The sequence below is a fragment of the Phasianus colchicus genome, chromosome 32, assembly GCF_987193195.1.
Source record: "Phasianus colchicus chromosome 32, bPhaCol1.hap1.1, whole genome shotgun sequence".
NCBI classification, from domain to species: Eukaryota; Metazoa; Chordata; class Aves; order Galliformes; family Phasianidae; genus Phasianus; species Phasianus colchicus.
Genome location: NC_143467.1, coordinates 2,899,341 through 2,924,762, shown reverse-complemented (window position 1 = coordinate 2,924,762; position 25,422 = coordinate 2,899,341). Strand labels below are relative to the sequence as shown.

The following is a 25,422-nucleotide window of genomic DNA, read 5'->3' as shown; positions in this document are numbered from 1 at the left end:
CATAGAGACCCCCCCCAAATACCCCCCTCTAGAGACCCCCCCATAGAGACCCCCCCCAAATACCCCCCCTCTATAGACCCCCCCCAGACCCCTCATCTAGAGACTCCCATAGAGACCCCCCCATAGAGACCCCCCCATAGAGACCCCCCCATAGAGACCCCCCCCAGACCCCCAATCTAGAGACCCCCCATAGAGACCCCCCCATAGAGACCCCCCCCAGACCCCTCATGTAGAGACTCCCATAGAGACCCCCCCATAGAGACCCCTCCAAAGACCCCCCCTCTAGAGACCCCCCCATAGAGACCCCCCCCAGACCCCCCCCATAGAGACCCCCCCCAAACTGACCCCCCAAAGACCCCCCCTCTAGAGACCCTCCCCCAGACCCCCCATCTAGAGACCCCCCCACACACTGACTCCTCCCATAGAAACCCCCCCAAAGACCCCCCCTCTAGAGACCCCCCCAAAGACCCCCCCCATAGAGACCCCCCCAAAGACCCCCCTCTAGAACCCCCCCATAGAGACCCCCCCCATAGAGACCCCCCCACACTGATCCCCCCCACACTGACCCCCCCCATAGAGACTCCCCCAAAGACCCCCCCTCTAAAGACCCCCTCTAAAGACCCCCCCCAAACTGACCCCCCCTTTCCCCCCACAGCCTCCGCGCCCCCCCCCCACATCTCCCCACCTCCGTCCCCCCTCCCGGAGGGTCAGTGGGTGACCCTGACCTGTTGGACCCCTCCCGGTTGCCCGGATGAAGCCCCCCCCTCCCTGACGTGGGAAGGGACAGCGGTGGAATCCGAGGGGTCGCAGACGTTTTTCACCACCCCCCCCACCGCCCCCTCCCACGAAAAAATGGACGAGGATTCCTTCCTCCTCCCCCCTCTCCTTTCCGACGTCCATCCGTGGGGGGGGGTCGCCACGGCTCTAAAATTCGCCCCCACGTGGGAAATGGACGGAACGCAGCTGAGATGCAGCCGCCGAGACCCCCGGCCTGGGGGGGGGCGGGAGGAGGAGGTGTGGAACGAATGGAGGCTGAGGGTGTTGTGTGAGTAAATTGGGGGGGGGCGTGGGGGGGGAAAGGAGAGGGGCGGGGGGAGGGAATAGGGGTCGTGGGGGGGAAATGGGGGGCGTGGGGAGGGAATAGGGGTCGTGGGGGGGGGAAAAGGGGGCAATTGGGGGGATATGGGGGGTGGGGGGGGGAAATGGGGGGCGTGGGGAGGGAATAGGGGTCGTGGGGGGGGCAATTGGGGGGGATATGGGGGGTGGGGGGGGAAATGGGGGGCGTGGGGAGGGAATAGGGGTCGTGGGGGGGGCAAAAGGGGGGCAATTGGGGGGATATGGGGGGTGGTGGGGGGAATGGGGGGCGTGGGGAGGGAATAGGGGTCGTGGGGGGGGCAAATGGGGGGCAATTGGGGGGGATATGGGGGTGGGGAGGGGAAATGGGGGGCGTGGGGAGGGAATAGGGGTCGTGGGGGGGCAAAAGGGGGGCTTGGGGGGGATATAAGGGGGTCGTGGGGGGGAAATGGGGGGCGTGGGGAGGGAATAGGGGTCGTGGGGGGGGCAAAAGGGGGGCAATTGGGGGGGATATGGGGGGTGGGGGGGCAAAAGGGGGGCAATTGGGGGGCTTGGGGGGCAAATGGGGATCGTGGGGGGGGAAATGGGGGGCTTGGGGGGGATATAAGGGGGTCTGGGGGCCGTGGGGAAGGGAAATGGGGGTCGTGAGGGGGGCAAATGGGGGGCTTGGGGGGGAAATGGGGGGATATGGGGGGCATGGGGGGGGAAATGGGGGGCTTGGCGGGGATATAAGGGGGTCTGGGGGGCGTGGGGAAGGGAAATGGGGGTCGTTGGGGGAAATTGGGGGGCTTGGGGGGGAAATGGGGGGGGCTGGGGGCCGTGGGGAGGGAATAGGGGTCGTGGGGGGGGATATGGGGGGCTTGGGGGGGATATAAGGGGGTCTGGGGGTCGTGGGGAAGGGAAATGGGGGTCGTGGAGGGCATATGGGGGGTCTGGGGGGCGTGGGGATGGAATAGGGGTCGTGGGGGGGACATGGGAGGGATATGGGGGGGCTTGGGGGGGTTATGGGGGGGTCTGGGGGGCGTGGAGAGGAGACAAATGGGCTTGGGGGGGATATGGGGGTCGTGGGGGGGGGAAATGGGGGGCTTGGGGGGGATATGGGAGGGATATGGGGGGGCTTGGGGGGGAAATGGGGGGGTCTGGGGGGCGTGGGGAAGGAATAGGGGTCGTGGGGGGGGACAAATGGGGGGATGTGGGGGTCGTGGGGGGGGACATGGACAGGGTTTGGGGTAGTAGATATGGGGGGGCAGGGGGGTCTATGGGGGGGGAAATGGGGGGTATGGAGTCCCTATGGGTCCCTATGGGGTCAATATGGGTCTCTAGGGGTCAATATGGGTCCCTATGGGTCCCTATGGGTCTCCGTGGGTTCCTATGGGTTCCTATGGGTCTCTATGGCTTCCTATGGGTTCCTATGGGTTGCTATGGGTCCCTGTGGGTCGCTATGGGTCCCTATGGGTCTCTATGGGTCCCTATGGGTCCCTATGGGTCTCTGTGGGTCCCTATGGGTCCCTACGGGTTCCTATGGGTCCCTATGGGTCCCTATGGGTCTCTGTGGTTCCCTATGGGTCTCTGTGGGTCTCTATGGGTCACTATGGGTCCCTGTGGGTCTCTATGGGTCCCTATGGGTCCCTATGGGTCTCTGTGGGTCCCTATGGGTCCCTATGGGTCCCTATGGGTCTCTGTGGTTCCCTATGGGTCTCTGTGGGTCTCTATGGGTCACTATGGGTCCCTGTGGGTCTCTGTGGGTCTCCATGGGTCACTATGGGTCCCTGTGGGTCCCTATGGGTCCCTATGGGTCTCTGTGGGTCTCTATGGGTCACTATGGGTCCCTGTGGGTCTCTGTGGGTCCCTATGGGTCACTATGGCTCCCTGTGGGTCTCCATGGGTCACTATGGGTCCCTGTGGGTTTCTATGGGTGACTATGGGTCCCTGTGGGTCTCTATGGGTTTCTATGGGTCTCTCTGGGTCCCTATGGGTCACTATGGGTCACTATGGGTCCCTGTGGGTCCCTGTGGGTCTCTATGGGTCTCTGTGGGTCTCTATGGGTCTCTATGGGCCCCTACGGGTTCCTATGGGTCCCTATGGGTCTCTGTGGGTCTCCATGGGTCACTATGGGTCCCTGTGGGTCTCTATGGGTGACTATGGGTCCCTGTGGGTCCCTGTGGGTCCCTATGTGTCCCACTGTGTCCCTATGGGTCTGAGTGATGCTCTGCCCCCCGTCCCCCCCCACAGACGCCCCCCGCAATGTGTGGGTCGAGGTGACCCCCCCGTCTCCCATCCTCGAAGGCCACGGGGTGACCCTGAGTTGCCGGGCTTCTTCCAACCCCGCACCCCATCAATACGGCTGGAGCCTGAACGGGGCGACCCTACAGACTTATGGGGCGCAGCTCAGCCTCCTGCCCCACGGCGGCGATGCGGGGCTGTACGGCTGCACCGCCACCAACAGCTTCGGGGCGGCCGAGGCCACGGCTGTCAGGCTGGAGGTGGTCTGTGAGTTGGGGGGGGGGGGTTGGGGGGGGGTTATGGGGCACTGTGGGGTCTCTATGGGGTGTCTATGGGGAAGTATGGGGTCGCTATGGGTCTATATGAGGTCTATATGGGGAGTTATGGGGTCTCTATGGGGTCTCTATGGGGTGTCTATGGGGAAGTATGGGGTCTCTATGGGTCCCTATGGGGTCTATATGGGGAATTATGGGGTCTCTATGGGGTCCATATGGGGAACTATGGGGTCTATATGGGGAATTATGGGGTCTCTATGGGGCTCTATGGGGAACTATGGGGCTCTATGGGTCTCTACGGGTCTCTATGGGGTTCTATGGGGTCAATATAGGGAACTATGGGGTCTCTATGGGGAGTTATGGGGTCTCTATGGGGCTCTATGGGGTCTCTATGCATCTCTATGGGGTCTATATGGGGCACTATGGGGCTCTATGGGGTTCCTATGGGTCTCTATGGGGTCTAGATGGGGAATTATGGGGTCTCTATGGGGTCTCTATGGGGTCCCTATGGGTCTCTATGGGGTCTCTATGGGGAATTACGGGGTCTCTATGGGGGCTCTATGGGGCACTATGGGGTCTCTATGGGGTGTCTATGGGGAATTATGGGGTCGCTATGGGGAATTATGGGGTCTCTATGGGGAACTGTGGGGTCTATGGGGCACTATGGGGTCTCTATGGGGTGTCTATGGGGAAGTATGGGGTCGCTGTGGGGAACTATGGGGTATTATGGGGCCTCTATGGGTCCCTATGCGTCTCTATGGGGTCTCTATGCGTCTCTATTGGGTCTATATGGGGAATTATGGGGTCTCTATGGGGTCCATATGGGGAACTATGGGGCACTATGGGGTCTCTATGGGGTGTCTTTGGGGAAGTATGGGGTCGCTGTGGGTCTATATGGGGTCTAGATGGGGAATTATGGGGTCTCTATGGGTCTCTACGGGTCTCTATGGGGTTCTATGGGGTCAATATAGGGAACTATGGGGTCTCTATGGGGAGTTATGGGGTCTCTATGGGGCTCTATGGGGTCTCTATGCATCTCTATGGGGTCCCAATGGGTCTCTATGGGGTCTATATGGGGAATTATGGGGTCCCTATGGGTCTCTATGGGGTCTATATGGGGCTCTGTGGGGCACTATGGGGTCTCTATGGGGCTCTATGGGGAACTATGGGGCTCTATGGGTCTCTATGGGGCTCTATGGGGTCAATATAGGGAACTATGGGGTCTCTATGGGGCTCTATGGGGTCTCTATGCATCTCTATGGGGTCCCTATGGGTCTCTATGGGGTCTATATGGGGCTCTGTGGGGCACTATGGGGTCTCTATGGGGCTCTATGGGGAACTATGGGGCTCTATGGGTCTCTATGGGGCTCTATGGGGTCAATATAGGGAACTATGGGGTCTCTATGGGGCTCTATGGGGTCTCTATGCATCTCTATGGGGTCCCAATGGGTCTCTATGGGGTCTATATGGGGAATTATGGGGTCTCTATGGGGAACTGTGGGGTCTATGGGGCACTATGGGGTGTCTATGGGGAAGTATGGGGTCGCTGTGGGTCTCTATGGGGTCTCTATGGGGAATTATGGGGTCTCTATGGGGTCTCTGTGGGTCTCTATGGGGAATTATGGGGTCTCTATGGGGCTCTGTGGGGCACTATGGGGTCTCTATGGGGTGTCTATGGGGAAGTATGGGGTCGCTGTGGGTCTATATGGGGTCTATATGGGGAATTATGGGGTCCCTATGGGGTCTCAATGGGGTCTCTATGGGGTGTCTATGGGGAAGTATGGGGTCTCTATGGGGAACTATGGGGTCTATATGGGGAGTTATGGGGTCTCTATGGGGTCTCTGTGGGTCTCTATGGGTCTCTATGGGGAACTATGGGGTCTATATGGAGAATTATGGGGTCTCTATGGGTTTCTATGGGAAACTATGGCGTCTATATGGGGAACTATGGGGTCTTTATGGGTCTCTATGGGTTCCTATGGGGCTCTATGGGTTTCTATGGGTCTCTATGGGGTCCCTATGGGTCTCTGTGGGTCCCTATGCATCCCTATGGGTCCCTATTGGTCTCTATGGGTCTCTATAGGTCTCTATGGGGTCTATATGGGGAATTATGGGGTCTCTATGGGTCTCTATGGGGTTCTATGGGGTCAATATAGGGAACTATGGGGTCTTTATGGGTCTTCATGGGGTCTATATGGGGAATTATGGGGTCTCTATGGGGTCCATATGGGGAACTATGGGGTCTCCATGGGTCTCTATGGGGTCTTTGTGGATCTCTATGGGTCTCTATGGGGTCCCTTTGGGTCCCTATGGGTCTCTATGAGTCCTTGTGGGTCTCTACGGGGTCTTTATGGGGTCCCTATGGGGCAGTTATGGGGCCGCTATGGGGCACTTATGGGGTACCCAACCCCCTCCCCTCCCCCCCCGCAGACCCTCCACGCTCCGTCGCCGTGACGCCGCTGACGCCACTTCCGGCTCAGGAGAAGTCACGTGTCACCCTGTTCTGCCGCGTCGGCCCCGCCCACCCGACGCCCACCATCCAATGGGAACGCTTGGACCAGCCGTCGGAAGCCACCATTGGTCCGGAGCTCAGTTTTGAGGCGGAGCCTTCTCGGGCGGGGACCTATCGCTGCGCAGCGTCCAACGAGGCGGGAACCGTCCGTGCCGCGCCCGTCAGCGTCGTCGTGTGGTGTGAGAGCCCCATAGCGAGCAATGGGAGCCATAGGGAACAATGGGAGCCATAGGGAGCAATAGGAGCCCCATAGGAATGAATGGGAGCCATAGAGCCCCATAGGGAGCAATGGGAGCCATGGGGGGCAGTGGGAGCCATTGAGCCCCATAGGGAGCAATGGGAGCCATGGGGGGCAGTGGGAGCCATTGAGCCCCATAGGGAGCAATGGGAGCCATAGGGAACAATGGGAGCCCCATAGGGAGCAATGGGAGCCCCATAGGAATGAATGGGAGACATAGGGAGCGATGCGAGCCATAGGGAGCAATGGGAGCCCCATAGGAATCAATGGGAGCCCCATAGGGAGCAATGGGAGCCCCATGGGAATGAATGGGAGACATAGGGAGCGATGCGAGCCATAGGGAGCAATGGGAGCCCCATAGGAATCAATGGGAGCCCCATAGGGAGCAATGGGAGCCCCATGGGAATGAATGGGAGCCCCATGGGAATGAATGGGAGCCCCATAGGGAGCAATAGGAGCCCCATAGGAATCAATGGGAGCCCCATAGGGAGCAATGGGAGCCCCATAGGAATGAATGGGAGCCCCATAGGGAACAATGGGAGCCATAGAGCCCCATAGGAATCAATGGGAGCCATAGAGCCCCGTAGGAATGAATGAGAGCCATAGGGAGCAATGGGAGCTATAGAGCCCCATAGGAATGAATGGGAGCCATAGGGAGCAATGGGAGCCCCATAGGGAACAATGGGAGCCCCATAGGGAACAATGGGAGCCCCATAGGGAACAATGGGAGCCATAGAGCACCATATGAATCAATGGGAGCCATAGGAATGAATGGGAGCCATAGGGAGCAATGAGAGCCATAGAGCCCCATGGGAATCAATGGGAGCCCCATGGGAATCAATGGGAGCCCCATGGGAATCAATGGGAGCCCCATGGGAATCAATGGGAGCCATAGGAATCAATGGGAGCCATAGAGCCCTATAGGATCAGTGGGACCCACAGACCCCATAGCCCCCCAGTGTGACCCCATAGACACCAGTGGGATCTCAATGGGACCCCAGAGCCCCCCAATGAGAGTCCATAGAGCCCCATAGCCCTCCAAGGGGATCCCGTAGACCCCAGTGGGACCCCATAGCCCCCCCATAGACTCCAATGGGACCCATAGACTCCATAGCCCCCCCATAGACCCCAATGGGACCCCATAGCCCCCCCCATAGCCTCCCCATAGACCCCAATGGGACACCATAGACCCCAATGGGACACCATAGCCCCCCCCATAGGCCCCCATAGACCCCAATGGGACCCCATAGACCCCAATGGGACACCATAGACCCCCATTGGCCCCCATAGATCCCAGTGGGACCCCATAGCCCCCCCATAGAATCCAATGGGACCCATAGACCCCATAGCCCCCCCATAGACCCCAATGGGACCCCATAGCCCCCCCCACAGCCTCCCCATAGACCCCAAAGGGATCCCATAGCCCCCCCCATAGCCCCCCCATAGACCCCAATGGGACCCCATACTCCCCCACGTGACCCCAATGGAACCCCATAGCCCCCCCATAGACCCCAATGGGACCCCATACCTCCCCCCCATGTGATCCCCCCACACCCCCCTCTCTGCCCCCCAGACGCTCCTCGCTTCGCCCGCATCATTCAGAACCCCCCCGGCCCCCAACGGGCCGCTACGGGGGGGATGGTGACGCTACGCTGCCAATGGGGTCCGGCCCATCCCCCCCCCATCGAAGTCACGTGGTTCCGGGAGGGGGTCTCGCTGCATACCCCTCCCCATTCCGGAGCCTTTCTGCGCCTGCGCGGCCCCCGACCGGAAGATGGCGGGCAATACGAGTGCGAGGTGCGGAACGTCGCCGGCGGGGCGCACAGCGCCCCCCATCGGCTGGAGGTCCTCTGTGAGTGCGCCCCTATGGGACCCCCACCCTATGGGACTTCATAGACCCCAATAACCCCAATGGGACCCCTATGGGATCCCCACCCCTATGGGACCCCATAGACCCCCAATAACCCCTATGGGACCTCTGTGGGACCCCATAGACCCCAATGGGACCCCTATGGGACCCCCACCCCTATGGGACCCCATAGACCCCAATAACCCCAGTGGGACCCTATGGGACCCCTATGGAACCCCATAACCCCATAAACCCGCCCCCATAACCCCATATACCCCCCTATAATCCCCCCCTGACCCCATATAATCCCCCTGACCCCATAAAACCCTCCCCTGACCCCATAAACCCCCCCCATAACCCCATATACCCCCCTATAACCCCACCCTGACCCTATAAACCCCTCCCATAACCCCATATACCCCCCTATAACCTCCCCCTGATCCCATATAACCCCCCCCTGACCCCACCCTGACCCCATGGTGATCCCCCATAACTCCCCCATAACCCCATATATCCCTCTATAACCCCCCCATGACCCCATATAACCCCACCCTGACCCCATAAACCCTCCCCATAACCCCATATACCCCCCTATAACCCCCCCCGACCCCATAAACCCCCCCCATAACCCCATATACCCCTCCATAACCTCCCCCTGACCCCATATAACCCCCCCCGGACCCCATAACCCCCCCCCATAACCCCATATACCCCCCCATAACCCCCCCCTGACCCCATATAATCCCCCCCTGACCCCATATAACCCCACCTGACCCCATAAACCTCCCCATAACCCCTTTTCCCCCCCCCATAACCCCCCCCGACCCCATATAACCCCCCCTGACCCCATATACCCCCCCATAACCCCCCCCCGACCCCATATAACCCCACCCTGACCCCATAAACCCTCCCCATAACCCCATATACCCCCCTATAACCTCCCCCTGACCCCATATAACCCCCCCCGGACCCCATAACCCCCCCCCGACCCCATAAACCCCCCCCATAACCCCATATATCCCCCCATAACCCCCCCCGACCACCATCTAACCCCCTTTTTCCAGACCCCCCCCGGTCGGTGTCCCTCCTGGCGGACCCCGGCCCCTCGTTAACGGAGGGGGCATCGCTGACCCCATAAACCCCCCCCTGACCCCATATAACCCCCCCTGACCCCATAAACCCCCCACATAACCCCATATACCCCCCCATAACCCCCCCCCGACCCCATATAATCCTCCCCTGATCCCATATAACCCCACCTGACCCCATAAACCCCCCCATAACCCCTTTTCCCCCCCCCATAACCCCCCCCTGACCCCATATAACCCCCCCTGACCCCATAAACCCCCCCCATAACCCCATATACCCCCCCATAACCCCCCCTGACCCCATAAACCCCCCCCATAACCCCATATACCCCCCTATAACCCCCCGCTGACCCCATATAACCCCCCCCGACCCCATAAACCCCCTCTATAACCCCTTTTCCCCCCCCCATAACCCCCCCTGACCCCATAAACCCCCCCCATAACCCCATATACCCCCCCATAACCCCCGCTGACCCCATAAACCCCCCCCATATCTTCATATACCCCCCTATAACCCCCCCCTGACCCCATAAACCCCCCCCATATCTTCATATACCCCCCCATAACCCCCCCCGGACCCCATAACCCCCCCCCATAACCCCATATACCCCCCCATAACCCCCCCCTGACCCCATAAACCCCCCCCATAACCCCATATACCCCCCATAACCCCCCCTGACCCCATATAACCCCACCCTGACCCCATAAACCCTCCCCATAACCCCATATACCCCCCCATAACCCCCCCTGACCCCATATAACCCCCCCCGGACCCCATAACCCCCCCCCATAACCCCATATACCCCCCCATAACCCCCCTCTGACCCCATATAACCCCCCCGACCCCATAAACCCCCTCTATAACCCCTTTTCCCCCCCCCATAACCCCATATACCCCCCCATAACCCCCCCTGACCCCATCTAACCCCCCTTTTTCCAGACCCCCCCCGGTCGGTGTCCCTCCTGGCGGACCCCGGCCCCTCGTTAACGGAGGGGGCATCGCTGACCCCATAAACCCCCCCCCCCCGACCCCATATAACCCCCCCCGGACCCCATAACCCCCCCCCATAACCCCATATACCACCCCATAACCCCCCCCGACCCCATATAACCCCCCCTGACCCCATATAACCCCCCCTGACCCCATAAACCCTCCCCATAACCCCATATACCCCCCTATAACCCCCCCCGACCCCATAAACCCCCCCCATAACCCCTTTTCCCCTCCCCATAACCCCCCCCTGACCCCATATAACCCCCCCTGACCCCATAAACCCCCCCCATAACCCCATATACCCCCCCATAACCCCCCCTGACCCCATCTAACCCCCCTTTTTCCAGACCCCCCGACCCCATAAACCCCCCCCATAACCCCTTTTCCCCTCCCCATAACCCCCCCCTGACCCCATATAACCCCCCCTGACCCCATAAACCCCCCCCATAACCCCATATACCCCCCTATAACCCCCCCCGACCCCATAAACCCCCCCCATAACCCCTTTTCCCCTCCCCATAACCCCCCCCTGACCCCATATAACCCCCCCTGACCCCATAAACCCCCCCCATAACCCCATATACCCCCCCATAACCCCCCCTGACCCCATCTAACCCCCCTTTTTCCAGACCCCCCGACCCCATAAACCCCCCCCATAACCCCTTTTCCCCTCCCCATAACCCCCCCCTGACCCCATATAACCCCCCCTGACCCCATAAACCCCCCCCATAACCCCATATACCCCCCCATAACCCCCCCTGACCCCATCTAACCCCCCTTTTTCCAGACCCCCCCCGGTCGGTGTCCCTCCTGGCGGACCCCGGCCCCTCGTTAACGGAGGGGGCATCGCTGACCCCATAAACCCCCCCCCCCGACCCCATATAACCCCCCCCGGACCCCATAACCCCCCCCCATAACCCCATATACCACCCCATAACCCCCCCCGACCCCATATAACCCCCCCTGACCCCATATAACCCCCCCTGACCCCATAAACCCCCCCCATAACCCCATATACCCCCCCATAACCCCCCCTGACCCCATCTAACCCCCCTTTTTCCAGACCCCCCCCGGTCGGTGTCCCTCCTGGCGGACCCCGGCCCCTCGTTAACGGAGGGGGCATCGCTGACCCTGCTGTGCTTGGCGGACGGGAATCCCCCCCCCCAACAATTCCGTTGGGAACGGGAAGGGGAAGCGCTGGGCCGCAGCGCCGTGGGGCGGTGGGCGATGGGGGCGGTGGGAACGGCCGCCAGGGGGCGCTACCGGTGTAGGGCCGGCAACGGAGTCGGCTGGGCGGCGTCGGAACTGCTGGGAGTCAGCGTGAGATGTGAGATTTTGGGGGGGGGGATGGGGGGGAGGGGGGATATGGGGGGGTGGGGGGGGTGGGGGTCGTGGGGGGACATGGGGGAAGGGGGGATATGGGGGGGTGGGGGTCGTGGGAGGACATGGGGGGGAGGGGGGATATGGGGGGGGGGATGGGGGTCGTGGGGGGACATGGGGGGGAGGGGGAATATGGGGGGGTGGGGGGACATGGGGGGATATGGGGGGGGGGATGGGGGTCGTGGGGGGACATGGGGGGGAGGGGGAATATGGGGGGGTGGGGGGACATGGGGGGACATGGGGGGTGGGGGGGGTGGGGGTCGTGGGGGGACATGGGGGGGAGGGGGAATATGGGGGGGTGGGGGGACATGGGGGGACATGGGGGGGTGGGGGGGTGGGGGTCATGGGGGAACATGGGGGGGAGGGGGAATATGGGGGGGTGGGGGGACATGGGGGGACATGGGGGGGTGGGGGGGGTGGGGGTCGTGGGGGGACATGGGGGGGAGGGGGAATATGGGGGGGTGGGGGGACATGGGGGGGTGGGGGGGGTGGGGGTCGTGGGGGGACATGGGGGGGAGGGGGAATATGGGGGGGTGGGGGGACATGGGGGGATATGGGGGGGGGATGGGGGTCGTGGGGGGACATGGGGGGGAGGGGGAATATGGGGGGGTGGGGGGACATGGGGGGACATGGGGGGTGGGGGGGGTGGGGGTCGTGGGGGGACATGGGGGGGAGGGGGAATATGGGGGGGTGGGGGGACATGGGGGGACATGGGGGGGTGGGGGGGTGGGGGTCGTGGGGGAACATGGGGGGGAGGGGGAATATGGGGGGGTGGGGGGACATGGGGGGACATGGGGGGGTGGGGGGGGTGGGGGTCGTGGGGGGACATGGGGGGGAGGGGGAATATGGGGGGGTGGGGGGACATGGGGGGACATGGGGGGGTGGGGGGGGTGGGGGTCGTGGGGGGACATGGGGGGGAGGGGGAATATGGGGGGGTGGGGGGACATGGGGGGATATGGGGGGGGGGATGGGGGTCGTGGGGGGACATGGGGGGGAGGGGGAATATGGGGGGGTGGGGGGACATGGGGGGACATGGGGGGTGGGGGGGGTGGGGGTCGTGGGGGGACATGGGGGGGAGGGGGAATATGGGGGGGTGGGGGGACATGGGGGGACATGGGGGGGTGGGGGGGGTGGGGGTCGTGGGGGGACATGGGGGGGAGGGGGAATATGGGGGGGTGGGGGGACATGGGGGGACATGGGGGGGTGGGGGGGGTGGGGGTCGTGGGGGGACATGGGGGGGAGGGGGAATATGGGGGGGTGGGGGGACATGGGGGGATATGGGGGGGGGGATGGGGGTCGTGGGGGGACATGGGGGGGAGGGGGAATATGGGGGGGTGGGGGGACATGGGGGGACATGGGGGGGTGGGGGGGGTGGGGGTCGTGGGGGGACATGGGGGGGAGGGGGAATATGGGGGGGTGGGGGGACATGGGGGGACATGGGGGGGTGGGGGGGTGGGGGTCGTGGGGGAACATGGGGGGGAGGGGGAATATGGGGGGGTGGGGGGACATGGGGGGACATGGGGGGGTGGGGGGGGTGGGGGTCGTGGGGGGACATGGGGGGGAGGGGGAATATGGGGGGGTGGGGGGACATGGGGGGACATGGGGGGGTGGGGGGGTGGGGGTCGTGGGGGAACATGGGGGGGAGGGGGAATATGGGGGGGTGGGGGGACATGGGGGGACATGGGGGGGTGGGGGGGGTGGGGGTCGTGGGGGGACATGGGGGGGAGGGGGAATATGGGGGGGTGGGGGGACATGGGGGGACATGGGGGGGTGGGGGGGGTGGGGGTCGTGGGGGGACATGGGGGGGTGGGGGGATATGGGGGGGTGAGGGGGGTGGGGGTCGTGGAGGGACATGGGGGGTGTGGGGGATATGGGGGATATGGGGGGGATGGGGGATATGGGGGACATGGAGGGATGAGGGGGCTGGGGGGACATGGGGGGACATGGGGGGGTGGGGGGGATATGGGGGGGATGGGGGATATGGGGGTATGAAGGGGGTGGGGGGACATGGGGGGGATGGGGAATATGGGGAGGATGGGGGATATGGGGGACATGGGGGGATGAGGGGGGTGGGGGGACATGGGGGGACATGGGGGGGAGGGGGGATATGGGGGATATGGGGGGGATGGGGGATATGTGGGACATGGGGGGACATGGGGGGGAGGGGGGATATGGGGGGGTGGGGGGACATAGGGGGACATGGGGGGGTGGGGGGGGTGGGGGTCGTGGGGGGTCGTGGGGGGGAGGGGGGATATGGGGGATATGGGGGGGATGGGGGTCGTGGGGGAACATGGGGGGAGGGGGGATATGGGGGGGAAGGGGGGATGAGGGGGGTGGGGGGACATGGGGGGACGTGGGGGGATGGGGGGACATGGGGGGGTGTGGGGGATATGGGGGATATGGGGGGACATGGGGGAGAAATGGGGGGATGGGGGTCATGGGGGGACATGGGGGGGAAATGGTGGATATGGGGGGGATGGGGGATATGGGGGGGGTGGAGGGATGAGGGGGGTGGGGGGACATGGGGGGTGCGGGGGGATGGGGGAGATGGGGGCACTATGGGTCTCTATGGGGCACTATGGGGAAGCTATGGGGCACTATGGGGGTCTCCATGGGGCACTATGGGGTCTCCATGGGGCACTATGGGGGTATCTATGGGGCACTATGGGGTCTCTATGGGGCACTATGGGGTCTCCATGGGGCACTATGGGGGTATCTATGGGGCACTATGGGGTCTCTATGGGGCACTATGGGGGTATCTATGGGGCACTATGGGGTCTCCATGGGGCACTATGGGGTCTCTATGGGGCACTATGGGGTCTCTATGGGGCACTATGGGGAAGCTATGGGGCACTATGGGGTCTCCATGGGGCACTATGGGGTCTCCATGGGGCACTGTGGGGTCTCTATGGGGCACTATGGGGTCTCTATGGGGCACTATGGGGTCTCCATGGGGCACTATGGGGGTATCTATGGGGCACTATGGGGTCTCTATGGGGCACTATGGGGAAGCTATGGGGCACTATGGGGTCTCCATGGGGCACTATGGGGTCTCTATGGGGCACTATGGGGTCTCCATGGGGCACTATGGGGGTATCTATGGGGCACTATGGGGTCTCCATGGGGCACTATGGGGGTATCTATGGGGCACTATGGGGTCTCCATGGGGCACTATGGGGAAGCTATGGGGCACTATGGGGTCTCTATGGGGCACTATGGGGTCTCCATGGGGCACTATGGGGGTATCTATGGGGCACTATGGGGTCTCCATGGGGCACTATGGGGGTATCTATGGGGCACTATGGGGTCTCCATGGGGCACTATGGGGAAGCTATGGGGCACTATGGGGTCTCTATGGGGCCGCCCCATGGTTGCCGTCCCGCAGTGTCACGTGACACCATCATCCGGCGGACTTCCGGCGGGACCGCAGCTGCAGTGGCGGCGCTGCTCCTCATGGGGGCGCTCGTGTGGCACCTCCGGTGCGGATCCATTGAGCTCAATGGCCCCATTACCCCCAATGGCCCCATTGACCCCAATGGCCCCATTACTCCTATTGACCCCATTACCCCCAATGGCCCCAATGAACCCATTAACCCCATTGACCCCATTGACCCCATTACCCCCATTGACCCCATTACCCCCAATGGCCCCATTAACCCCAATGACCCCTTTACCCCCATTGACCCCATTACCCCCAATGGCCCCATTGACCCCATTGACCCCACTGACCCCATAAGCCCCATTGCCCCCATTCCAGCACTGACCCCATTGACTCCATTGACCCCATTGACCCCATTGACCCCATTACCCCTATTGACCCCATTACCCCCAATGGCCCCATTCACCCCATTGAATCCCATTGACCCCATTACCTCAATGGCCCCATTAACCCCAATCACCGCTTTACCCCCATTGACCCCATTATCCCCAATGGCCCCATTACCCCTATTGACCCCATTACCCCCAATGGCCCCATTCACCCCATTCACCCCATTGACCCCACTGACCCCATAAGCCCCATTGCCCCCATTCCAGCACTGACCCCATTGACCCCTCTGACCCCATTGACTCCATAAGCCCCATTGCCCCCATTCCAGCACTGACCCCATTGACCCCATTGACGCCACTGACCCCACTGACCCCATAAGCCCCATTGCCCCCATTCCAGCACTGACCCCATTGACCCCATTGACCCCACTGACCCCACTGACCCCATAACCCCCCCCGCAGGCGGCGCTGCTTGGCTCCGTCGGATGCAGACGCGGTGGTGGCACCAATGGGGACATTTTTCCTCCGTCCCAAAAAGGTTTGGGGCCACCCTTAGAGACCCATAGAAACACACAGAGACCCCATAAAAGTCCCATAGGGACCCATAGAGACCCATAGACGCCCCACAGAGACCAAAGAGACCCACAGGGACCCATAGAGACCCATAGGGACCCATAGAGACCAATAGGGACCCATAGGGACCCATAGATCCCACAGAGACCCCATAAAAACCCCATAGAGACCCATAGAGACCCATAGACACCCCACAGAGACCCATAGAGACCCACAGGGACCCATAGAGACCCATAGAGACCCACAGGGACCCATAGGGACCCATAGAGACCCACAGAGACCCATAAGGACCCCATAGGAAGACCCATAGGGACCCATTGGGACCCCACAGAGACCCCATAGAGACCCCATAGAGACTCATAGCGACCCATAGAGACCCCACAGGGATCCACAGAGACCCCATAGGGACTCATTGGGACCCCATAGAGACCCATAGGGACCCATAGAGACCCATAGAGACCCCATAAAAACCCCACAGAGACCCATAGGGACCCATAGAGACCCATAGAGACCCCATAAAAACCCCACAGAGACCCATAGAGACCCATAGGGACCCATAGGGACCCCATAAAAACCCCATAGAGACCCATAGGGACCCATAGGGACCCATAGAGACCCCATAAAAACCCCACAGAGACCCATAGAGACCCATAGGGACCCATAGGGACCCCATAAAAACCCCACAGAGACCCATAGGGACCCATAGAGACCCATAGAGACCCCATAAAAACCCCACAGAGACCCATAGAGACCCATAGGGACCCATAGGGACCCCATAAAAACCCCACAGAGACCCATAGGGACCCATAGATCCCACAGAGACCCTTAGAGACCCATAGGGTCCCCATAAAAACCCCACAGAGACCCATAGGGACCCATAGAGACCCATAGAGACCCCATAAAAACCCCATAGAGACCCATAGAGACCCATAGAGACCCATAGGGACCCATAGAGACCCCATAAAGCTCCATAGGGACCCCATAAAAACCCCAGAGGGACCCATAGAGACCCATAGGGACCCATAGATCCCACAGAGACCCTTAGAGACCCATAGGGACCCCATAAAAACCCCACAGAGACCCATAGGGACCCATAGAGACCCATAGAGACCCATAGGGACCCATAGAGACCCACAGGGACCCATAGAGACCCCATAAAAACCCCACAGAGACCCATAGAGACCCATAGGGACCCATAGATCCCACAGAGACCCCATAAAAACCCCATAGAGACCCAGAGAGACCCATAGCGACCCATAGGGACCCATAGATCCCACAGAGACCCTTAGAGACCCATAGGGACCCCATAAAAACCCCATAGAGACCCATAGGGACCCATAGGGACCCATAGAGACCCCATAAAAACCCCACAGAGACCCATAGAGACCCATAGGGACCCATAGGGACCCCATAAAAACCCCACAGAGACCCATAGGGACCCATAGAGACCCATAGAGACCCCATAAAAACCCCACAGAGACCCATAGAGACCCATAGGGACCCATAGGGACCCCATAAAAACCCCACAGAGACCCATAGGGACCCATAGATCCCACAGAGACCCTTAGAGACCCATAGGGTCCCCATAAAAACCCCACAGAGACCCATAGGGACCCATAGAGACCCATAGAGACCCCATAAAAACCCCATAGAGACCCATAGAGACCCATAGAGACCCATAGGGACCCATAGAGACCCCATAAAGCTCCATAGGGACCCCATAAAAACCCCAGAGGGACCCATAGAGACCCATAGGGACCCATAGATCCCACAGAGACCCTTAGAGACCCATAGGGACCCCATAAAAACCCCACAGAGACCCATAGGGACCCATAGAGACCCATAGAGACCCATAGGGACCCATAGGGACCCATAGAGACCCACAGGGACCCATAGAGACCCCATAAAAACCCCACAGAGACCCATAGAGACCCATAGGGACCCATAGATCCCACAGAGACCCCATAAAAACCCCATAGAGACCCAGAGAGACCCATAGCGACCCATAGGGACCCATAGATCCCACAGAGACCCTTAGAGACCCATAGGGACCCCATAAAAACCCCACAGAGACCCATAGGGACCCATAGAGACCCATAGAGACCCCATAAAAACCCCATAGAGACCCATAGAGACCCATAGAGACCCCATAAAAACCCCATAGAGACCCATAGGGACCCATAGGGACCCATAGAGACCCATAGAGACCCATAGAGACCCATAGCGACCCACAGGGACCCATAGATCCCACAGAGACCCTTAGAGTCCTATAGGGACCCCATAAAAACCCCACAGAGACCCATAGGGACCCATAGAGACCCATAGAGACCCCATACAAACCCCATAGAGACCCATAGAGACCCATAGGGACCCCATAAAAACCCCACAGAGACCCATAGAGACCCATAGAGACCCATAGAGACCCATAGGGACCCATAGATCCCACAGAGACCTATAGAGACCTATAGGGACCCCGTAAAAACCCCACAGGGACCCATAGGGCCCTATAGAACCCCCTGCCCCCCCCGTTGCCCCACAGCCCCCCATGGTGTCGGCGCCCCCCGACGACGACGACGATGACGATGACGACGACTTCAGCTCTTCATCCCCGCCGCCCCACAACCACGGCGATGCCCAGAGGTGCGGCCCCACAAATCCCCCATAACCCCATAACGGCCCCATAGGGCTGTGGGACCCCATATTTCCTGTGTGACCCCATAAATGTGGGGTTGTGTGACTCCATAAATGTGGGGCTGAGTGACCCCATACATGTGGGGCTGTGACCCCATAAGTGTGGGGTTGTGTGACCCCATACATGTGGGGCTGTGACCCCATAAATGTGGGGCTGTGTGACCCCATAAATGTGGGGTTGTGTGACCCCATAGATGTGGGGCTGTGGGACCCCATAAATGTGGAGTTTTGTGACCCCATAGATGTGGGGTTGTGTGACCCCATAAATGTGCAGTTTTGTGACCCCATAAATGTGGGGCTTTGACCCCATAAATGTGGGGCTGAGTGACCCCATAAGTGTGGGGCTGTGTGACCCCATATTTCTTATGTGACCCCATAAATGTGGGGCTGTGTGACCCCATAAATGTGGGGCTGTGTGACCCCATAAGTGTGGGGTTGTGTGACCCCATAAATGTGGGGCTGTGTGACCCCATAAGTGTGGGGCTGTGAGACCCCCTATTTCCTGTGTGACCCCATAGATGTGGGGCTGTGTGACCCCATAAGTGTGGGGCTTTGACCCCCTATTTCCTGTGTGACCCCATAAATGTGGGGCTGTGTGACCCCATAAGTGTGGGGTTGTGTGACTCCATAAATGTGGGGCTGTGTGACCCCATAAATGTGGGGCTGTGGGACCCCATAAATGTGGAGTTTTGTGACCCCATAAATGTGGGGCTTTGACCCCATAAATGTGGGGCTGAGTGACCCCATAAGTGTGGGGCTGTGTGACCCCATATTTCTTATGTGACCCCATAAGTGTGGGGCTGTGTGACCCCATAAATGTGGGGCTGTGTGACCCCATAAGTGTGGGGCTGTGTGACCCCATATTTCCTGTGTGACCCCATAAGTGTGGGGTTGTGTGACCCCATAAATGTGGGGTTGTGTGACCCCATATTTCCTGTGTGACCCCATAAATGTGGGGCGGTAAGACCCCATAAATGTGGGGCTGTGTGACCCCATAAATGTGGGGTTGTGTGACCCCATAAGTGTGGGGTTGTGTGACCCCATAAGTGTGGGGCTGTGAGACCCCCTATTTCCTGTGTGACCCCATAGATGTGGGGCTGTGTGACCCCATAAGTGTGGGGCTTTGACCCCCTATTTCCTGTGTGACCCCATAAATGTGGGGCTGTGTGACCCCATAAGTGTGGGGTTGTGTGACTCCATAAATGTGGGGCTGTGTGACCCCATAAATGTGGGGCTGTGGGACCCCATAAATGTGGAGTTTTGTGACCCCATAAATGTGGGGCTGAGTGACCCCATAAGTGTGGGGCTGTGTGACCCCATATTTCTTATGTGACCCCATAAGTGTGGGGCTGTGTGACCCCATAAATGTGGGGCTGTGTGACCCCATAAGTGTGGGGCTGTGTGACCCCATATTTCCTGTGTGACCCCATAAGTGTGGGGTTGTGTGACCCCATAAATGTGGGGTTGTGTGACCCCATATTTCCTGTGTGACCCCATAAATGTGGGGCGGTAAGACCCCATAAATGTGGGGCTGTGTGACCCCATAAATGTGGGGTTGTGTGACCCCATAAGTGTGGGGCTTTGACCCCATATTTCCTGTGTGACCCCATAAGTGTGGGGTTGTGTGACCCCATAGATGTGGGGCTGAGTGACCCCATAAGTGTGGGGCTGTGTGACCCCATATTTCTTATGTGACCCCATAAGTGTGGGGCTGTGTGACCCCATAAATGTGGGGCTGTGTGACCCCATAAGTGTGGGGCTGTGTGACCCCATATTTCCTGTGTGACCCCATAAGTGTGGGGTTGTGTGACCCCATAAATGTGGGGTTGTGTGACCCCATATTTCCTGTGTGACCCCATAAATGTGGGGCGGTAAGACCCCATAAATGTGGGGCTGTGTGACCCCATAAATGTGGGGTTGTGTGACCCCATAAGTGTGGGGCTTTGACCCCATATTTCCTGTGTGACCCCATAAGTGTGGGGTTGTGTGACCACATAGATGTGGGGCTGTGTGACCCCATAAGTGTGGGGCTGTGAGACCCCCTATTTCCTGTGTGACCCCATAAATGTGGGGTTGTGTGACCCCATATTTCCTGTGTGACCCCATAAATGTGGGGCGGTAAGACCCCATAAACGTGGGGCTGTGAGACCCCCTATTTCCTGTGTGACCCCATAAATGTGGCGTTGTGTGACCCCATAAGTGTGGGGCTTTGACCCCATATTTCCTGTGTGACCCCATAAGTGTGGGGCTGAGTGACCCCATAAATGTGGGGTTGTGTGACTCCATAAATGTGGAGCTGAGCCCCATATGGCTGTATGACCCCATAAATTTTGGGCTGTGACCCCATAAATGTGGGGCGCTGCCCCATATCTCTGTGTCGCCCTATAGGGTCGGGGGGGACGTGATGCTCTACAGCGTCCTGCAGCGCAGCCATGGAGCCAAGGTGACCCCATAAGTGACCCCAAAGACCCCAAAGTGGCCCCAAAGACCCCATAAGTGACCCCAATGACCCCAAAGTGACCCCAATGACCGCATAAGGGACCCCAGTGACCTAGTGACCCCAAAGAGACCCCATAAGTGACCCCAAAGACCCCAAAGTGACCCCAAAGTGACCCCATAAGTGACCCCAAAGACCCCAAAGTGGCCCCAAAGACCCCATAAGTGACCCCCCAAACCCCAAAGTGACCCCATAAGTGACCCCAAAGACCCCACTGACCCCAAAGTGACCTCAAAGTGCCCCATAAGTGACCCCAAAGACCCCAAAGTGACCCCATTGTGACCCCAATGTGACCCCAAAAAGACCCCCATTGACCCCAAATCGACCCCAATGGCCCCATTACCCCCCACTGCAACCCCAAAGACCCCAAAGTGACCCCAATGACCCCAAACTGACCCCAATGTTCCCATTACCCCAATGTGACCCCAGTGTGACCCCAAACTGACCCCAAATGACCCTAAACTGACCCCAATGCCCCCATTACCCCCAATGTGACCCCAATGTGACCCCAAATTACCCCAAATTTGACCCCAAATGACCCCAAACTGACCCCAATGTCCCCACGACCCCAAACTGACCCCAACTGACCCCAAACGACCCCAACCTGACCCCAATGGCCCCATTACCCCAATGTGACCCCAAATTTGACCCGAAATGACTGCAAACAACCCCAAATGACCCCAATGACCCCAACGTGACCCCTATGTGACCCCAATGACCCCAAACTGACCCCCAATGACCCCAATGCCCCCATTACCCTCAATGGGACCCCAATGACCCCAAAAGACCCCAATAGGGACCCCAAACTGACCCCCAATGACCCCAATGTGACCCCAATTGCCCCATTACCCCCATGTGACCCCAAACAACCCCAAACTGACCCCAATGTGCCTCAAACTGACCCCAATGGCCCCATTACCCCAATGTGACCCCAAATTTGACCCCAAATGACCCCAAACTGACCCCAATGCCCCCATTACCCCCAATGTGACCCCAAATGACCCCAAACTGACCCCAATGTGCCCCAAACTGACCCCAATGTCCCCATTACCCTCAGTGTGACCCCAAACGACCCCAAACTGACCCCAATGTCGCCATTACCCCAATGTGACCCCAATGTGACCCCAAATGACTCCAAACAGACCCCAATGCCCCCATTACCCCCAATGTGACCCCAATGACCCCAAACTGACCCCCAATGACCCCAATGCCCCCATTACCCCCAATGGGACCCCAAATGACCCCAAAAGACCCCAATAGGGACCCCAAACTGACCCCATGTGGCCCCAAATGACCCCAATATCCTCATTACCCCCATATGACCCCAAATGACCCCAAATTTGACCCCAAATGACCCCAAATGACCCTAAACTGACCCCAATGCCCCCATTACCCCAATCTGACCCCAAATGACCCCAAACGACCCCAAACTGACCTCAATGTCCCCACTTCCCCCAGTGTGACCCCAATGACCCCAAACTGACCCCCAATGACCCCAATGCCCCCATTACCCTCAATGGGACCCCAAATGACCCCAAAAGACCCCAATAGGGACCCCAAACTGACCCCCAATGACCCCAATGTGACCCCAATGGCCCCATTACCCCCATGTGACCCCAAACGACCCCAAACTGACCCCAATGTGCCCCAAACTGACCCCAATGCCCCCATTACCCCAATGTGACCCCAGTGTGACCCCAAACGACCCCAATGTCCCCATTACCCTCAATGGGACCCCAAATGACCCCAATAGGGACCCCAAACTGACCCCCAATGACCCCAATGTGACCCCAATGGCCCCATTACCCCCATGTGACCCCAAACAACCCCAAACTGACCCCAATGTGCCTCAAACTGACCCCAATGACCCCATTACCCCAATGTGACCCCAAATTTGACCCCAAATGACCCCAAACGACCCCAAACAGACCTCAATGTCCCCACTTCCCCCATGTGACCCCAAAGGACCCCAAAGGACCCCAACCTGACCCCAAAGGACCCCAACCTGACCCCACTGCCCCCCCCTTTCTGTCCCCAAAGGTCCCCGAAGGCCCCGACTACGAGAACGTCCCCAATGGGGCCACGAACGCCGACCCCAAAGCCGACCCCAATAGGGACCCCAAACTGACCCGAAATGACCCCAAACTGACCCCAATGTCCCCATTACCCCCAATGTGACCCCAATGACCCCAAACTGACCCCCAATGACCCCAATGTCCCCATTACCCTCAATGAGACCCCAAATGACCCCAAAAGACCCCAATAGGGACCCCAAACTGACCCCATGTGGCCCCAAATGACCCCAATATCCTCATTACCCCCATATGACCCCAAAAGACCCCACATTTGACCCCAAATGACCCCAAATGACCCTAAACTGACCCCAATGCCCCCATTACCCCAATGTGACCCCAGTGTGACCCCAAATGACTCCAAACTGACCCCAAATGACCCCAAACAGATCCCAATGCCCCTATTACCCCAATCTGACCCCAAATTTGACCCCAAATGACCCCAAACGACCCCAAACTGACCTCAATGTCTCCACTTCCCCCATGTGACCCCAAAGGACCCCAAAGGACCCCAAACTGACCCCAAAGGACCCCAAACTGACCCCACTGCCCCCCCCTTTCTGTCCCCAAAGGTCCCCGAAGGCCCCGACTACGAGAACGTCCCCAATGGGGCCACGAACGCTGACCCCAAAGCCGACCCCAATAGGGACCCCAAACTGACCCGAAATGACCCCAAACTGACCCCAATGTCGCCATTACCCCAATGTGACCCCAAATTTGACCCCAAATGACCCCAAACTGACCCCAATGTCCCCATTACCCCCAATGTGACCCCAATGACCCCAATGTGACTCCCATGTGACCCCAATGACCCCAAACAGACCCCAAATGACCCCAAACTGACCCCAATGTCCCCATTACCCCCCAATGTGACCCCAATGACCCCAAACTGACCCCCAATGACCCCAATGTCCCCATTACCCTCAATGAGACCCCAAATGACCCCAAAAGACCCCAATAGGGACCCCAAACTGACCCCATGTGGCCCCAAATGACCCCAATATCCTCATTACCCCCATATGACCCCAAAAGACCCCAAATTTGACCCCAAATGACCCCAAACAGACCCCAATGTCCCCATTACCCCCAGTGTGACCCCAATGCCCCCAAACTGACCCCCAATGACCCCAATGCCCCCATTACCCCAATCTGACCCCAAACTGACCCCAAATGACCCCAAACAGACCCCAATGGCCCCATTACCCCCCATGTGACCCCAATGACCCCAAAGGACCCCAAAGGACCCCAAACTGACCCCACTGCCCCCCCCTTTCTGTCCCCAAAGGTCCCCGAAGGCCCCGACTACGAGAACGTCCCCAATGGGGCCACGAACTCCGACCCCAAAGCCGACCCCAATAGGGACCCCAAACTGACCCCAAATGACCCCAAACTGACCCCAATGTCGCCATTACCCCAATGTGACCCCAAATTTGACCCCAAATGTCTCCAAACAGACCCCAAATGACCCCAAACTGACCCCAATGTCCCCATTACCCCCAATGTGACCCCAATGACCCCAAACTGACCCCCAATGACCCCAATGCCCCCATTACCCTCAATGGGACCCCAAATGACCCCAAAAGACCCCAATCTGACCCCAAACTGACCCCCAATGACCCCAATGTGACCCTAATGGCCCCATTACCCCCATGTGACCCCAAACAACCCCAAACTGACCCCAATGTGCCTCAAACTGACCCCAATGGCCCCATTACCCCAATGTGGCCCCAAATTTGACCCCAAATGACCCCAAACGACCCCAAACTGACCTCAATGTCCCCACTTCCCCCATGTGACCCCAAAGGACCCCAAAGGACCCCAACCTGACCCCACTGCCCCCCCCCTTTCTGTCCCCAAAGGTCCCCGAAGGCCCCGACTACGAGAACGTCCCCAATGGGGCCACGAACTCCGACCCCAAAGCCGACCCTACAGCCGACCCTACAGCCGACCCCAATGCTGACCCCAATGGGGGGGGGGTGCTGTACGCCGCGCTGGCGCTGCCCCCCCCCGCGATGCTTTGGGGTCGCAGTGGGGCCGGCAATGGGGACAGCGTGGAGTACGAGGAGCTGCGGGGCTGAGGGGGGGGCGTCTGTGGGGTGGGAGTCTATGGGGTGGGGGAAACAATGGGGTGGGGGGGGCGTCTGTGGGGTGGGGGGCATCTATGGGGTGGGGGGGCGTCTGTGGGGTG

At 59.9% G+C, this 25,422-nt stretch overlaps 1 protein-coding gene across 3 annotated transcripts; it reads left to right on the top strand.

Moving 5' to 3' along the window:
- Nucleotides 1-655: 655 nt before the first annotated feature.
- On the top strand, nt 656-25,363 carry CD22 (CD22 molecule). Of its 3 annotated transcripts, none has more exons than XM_090128199.1 (10): nt 656-1,045; nt 3,307-3,564; nt 6,003-6,263; nt 7,896-8,174; nt 11,317-11,580; nt 15,019-15,112; nt 15,864-15,939; nt 18,514-18,614; nt 21,054-21,108; nt 25,094-25,363. In XM_090128199.1, exons 1-10 carry the CDS (start codon nt 853-855, stop codon nt 25,310-25,312), a joined length of 1,800 nt encoding a protein of 599 aa, XP_089984325.1. In that variant the 5' UTR covers nt 656-852; the 3' UTR covers nt 25,313-25,363. The 3 variants fall into 3 exon arrangements, with proteins under 3 accessions (XP_089984325.1, XP_089984326.1, XP_089984327.1); XM_090128200.1 differs by lacking the exon at nt 25,094-25,363 and adding an exon at nt 24,520-25,021; XM_090128201.1 differs by lacking the exon at nt 25,094-25,363 and adding an exon at nt 23,203-24,279.
- Nucleotides 25,364-25,422: the final 59 nt, after the last annotated feature.

Bases quoted from the DNA above. Each gene is read 5' to 3' on its own strand.
- CD22 (XM_090128199.1), top strand. From the start codon at position 853: ATGGACGAGGATTCCTTCCTCCTCCCCCCTCTCCTTTCCGACGTCCAT. The intron at 3,565-6,002 runs GTGAGTTGGGGG...CCCCCCCCGCAG, and splicing joins TGTCAGGCTGGAGGTGGTCT to ACCCTCCACGCTCCGTCGCC. The intron at 15,113-15,863 runs GTGCGGATCCAT...CCCCCCCCGCAG, and splicing joins GCGCTCGTGTGGCACCTCCG to GCGGCGCTGCTTGGCTCCGT.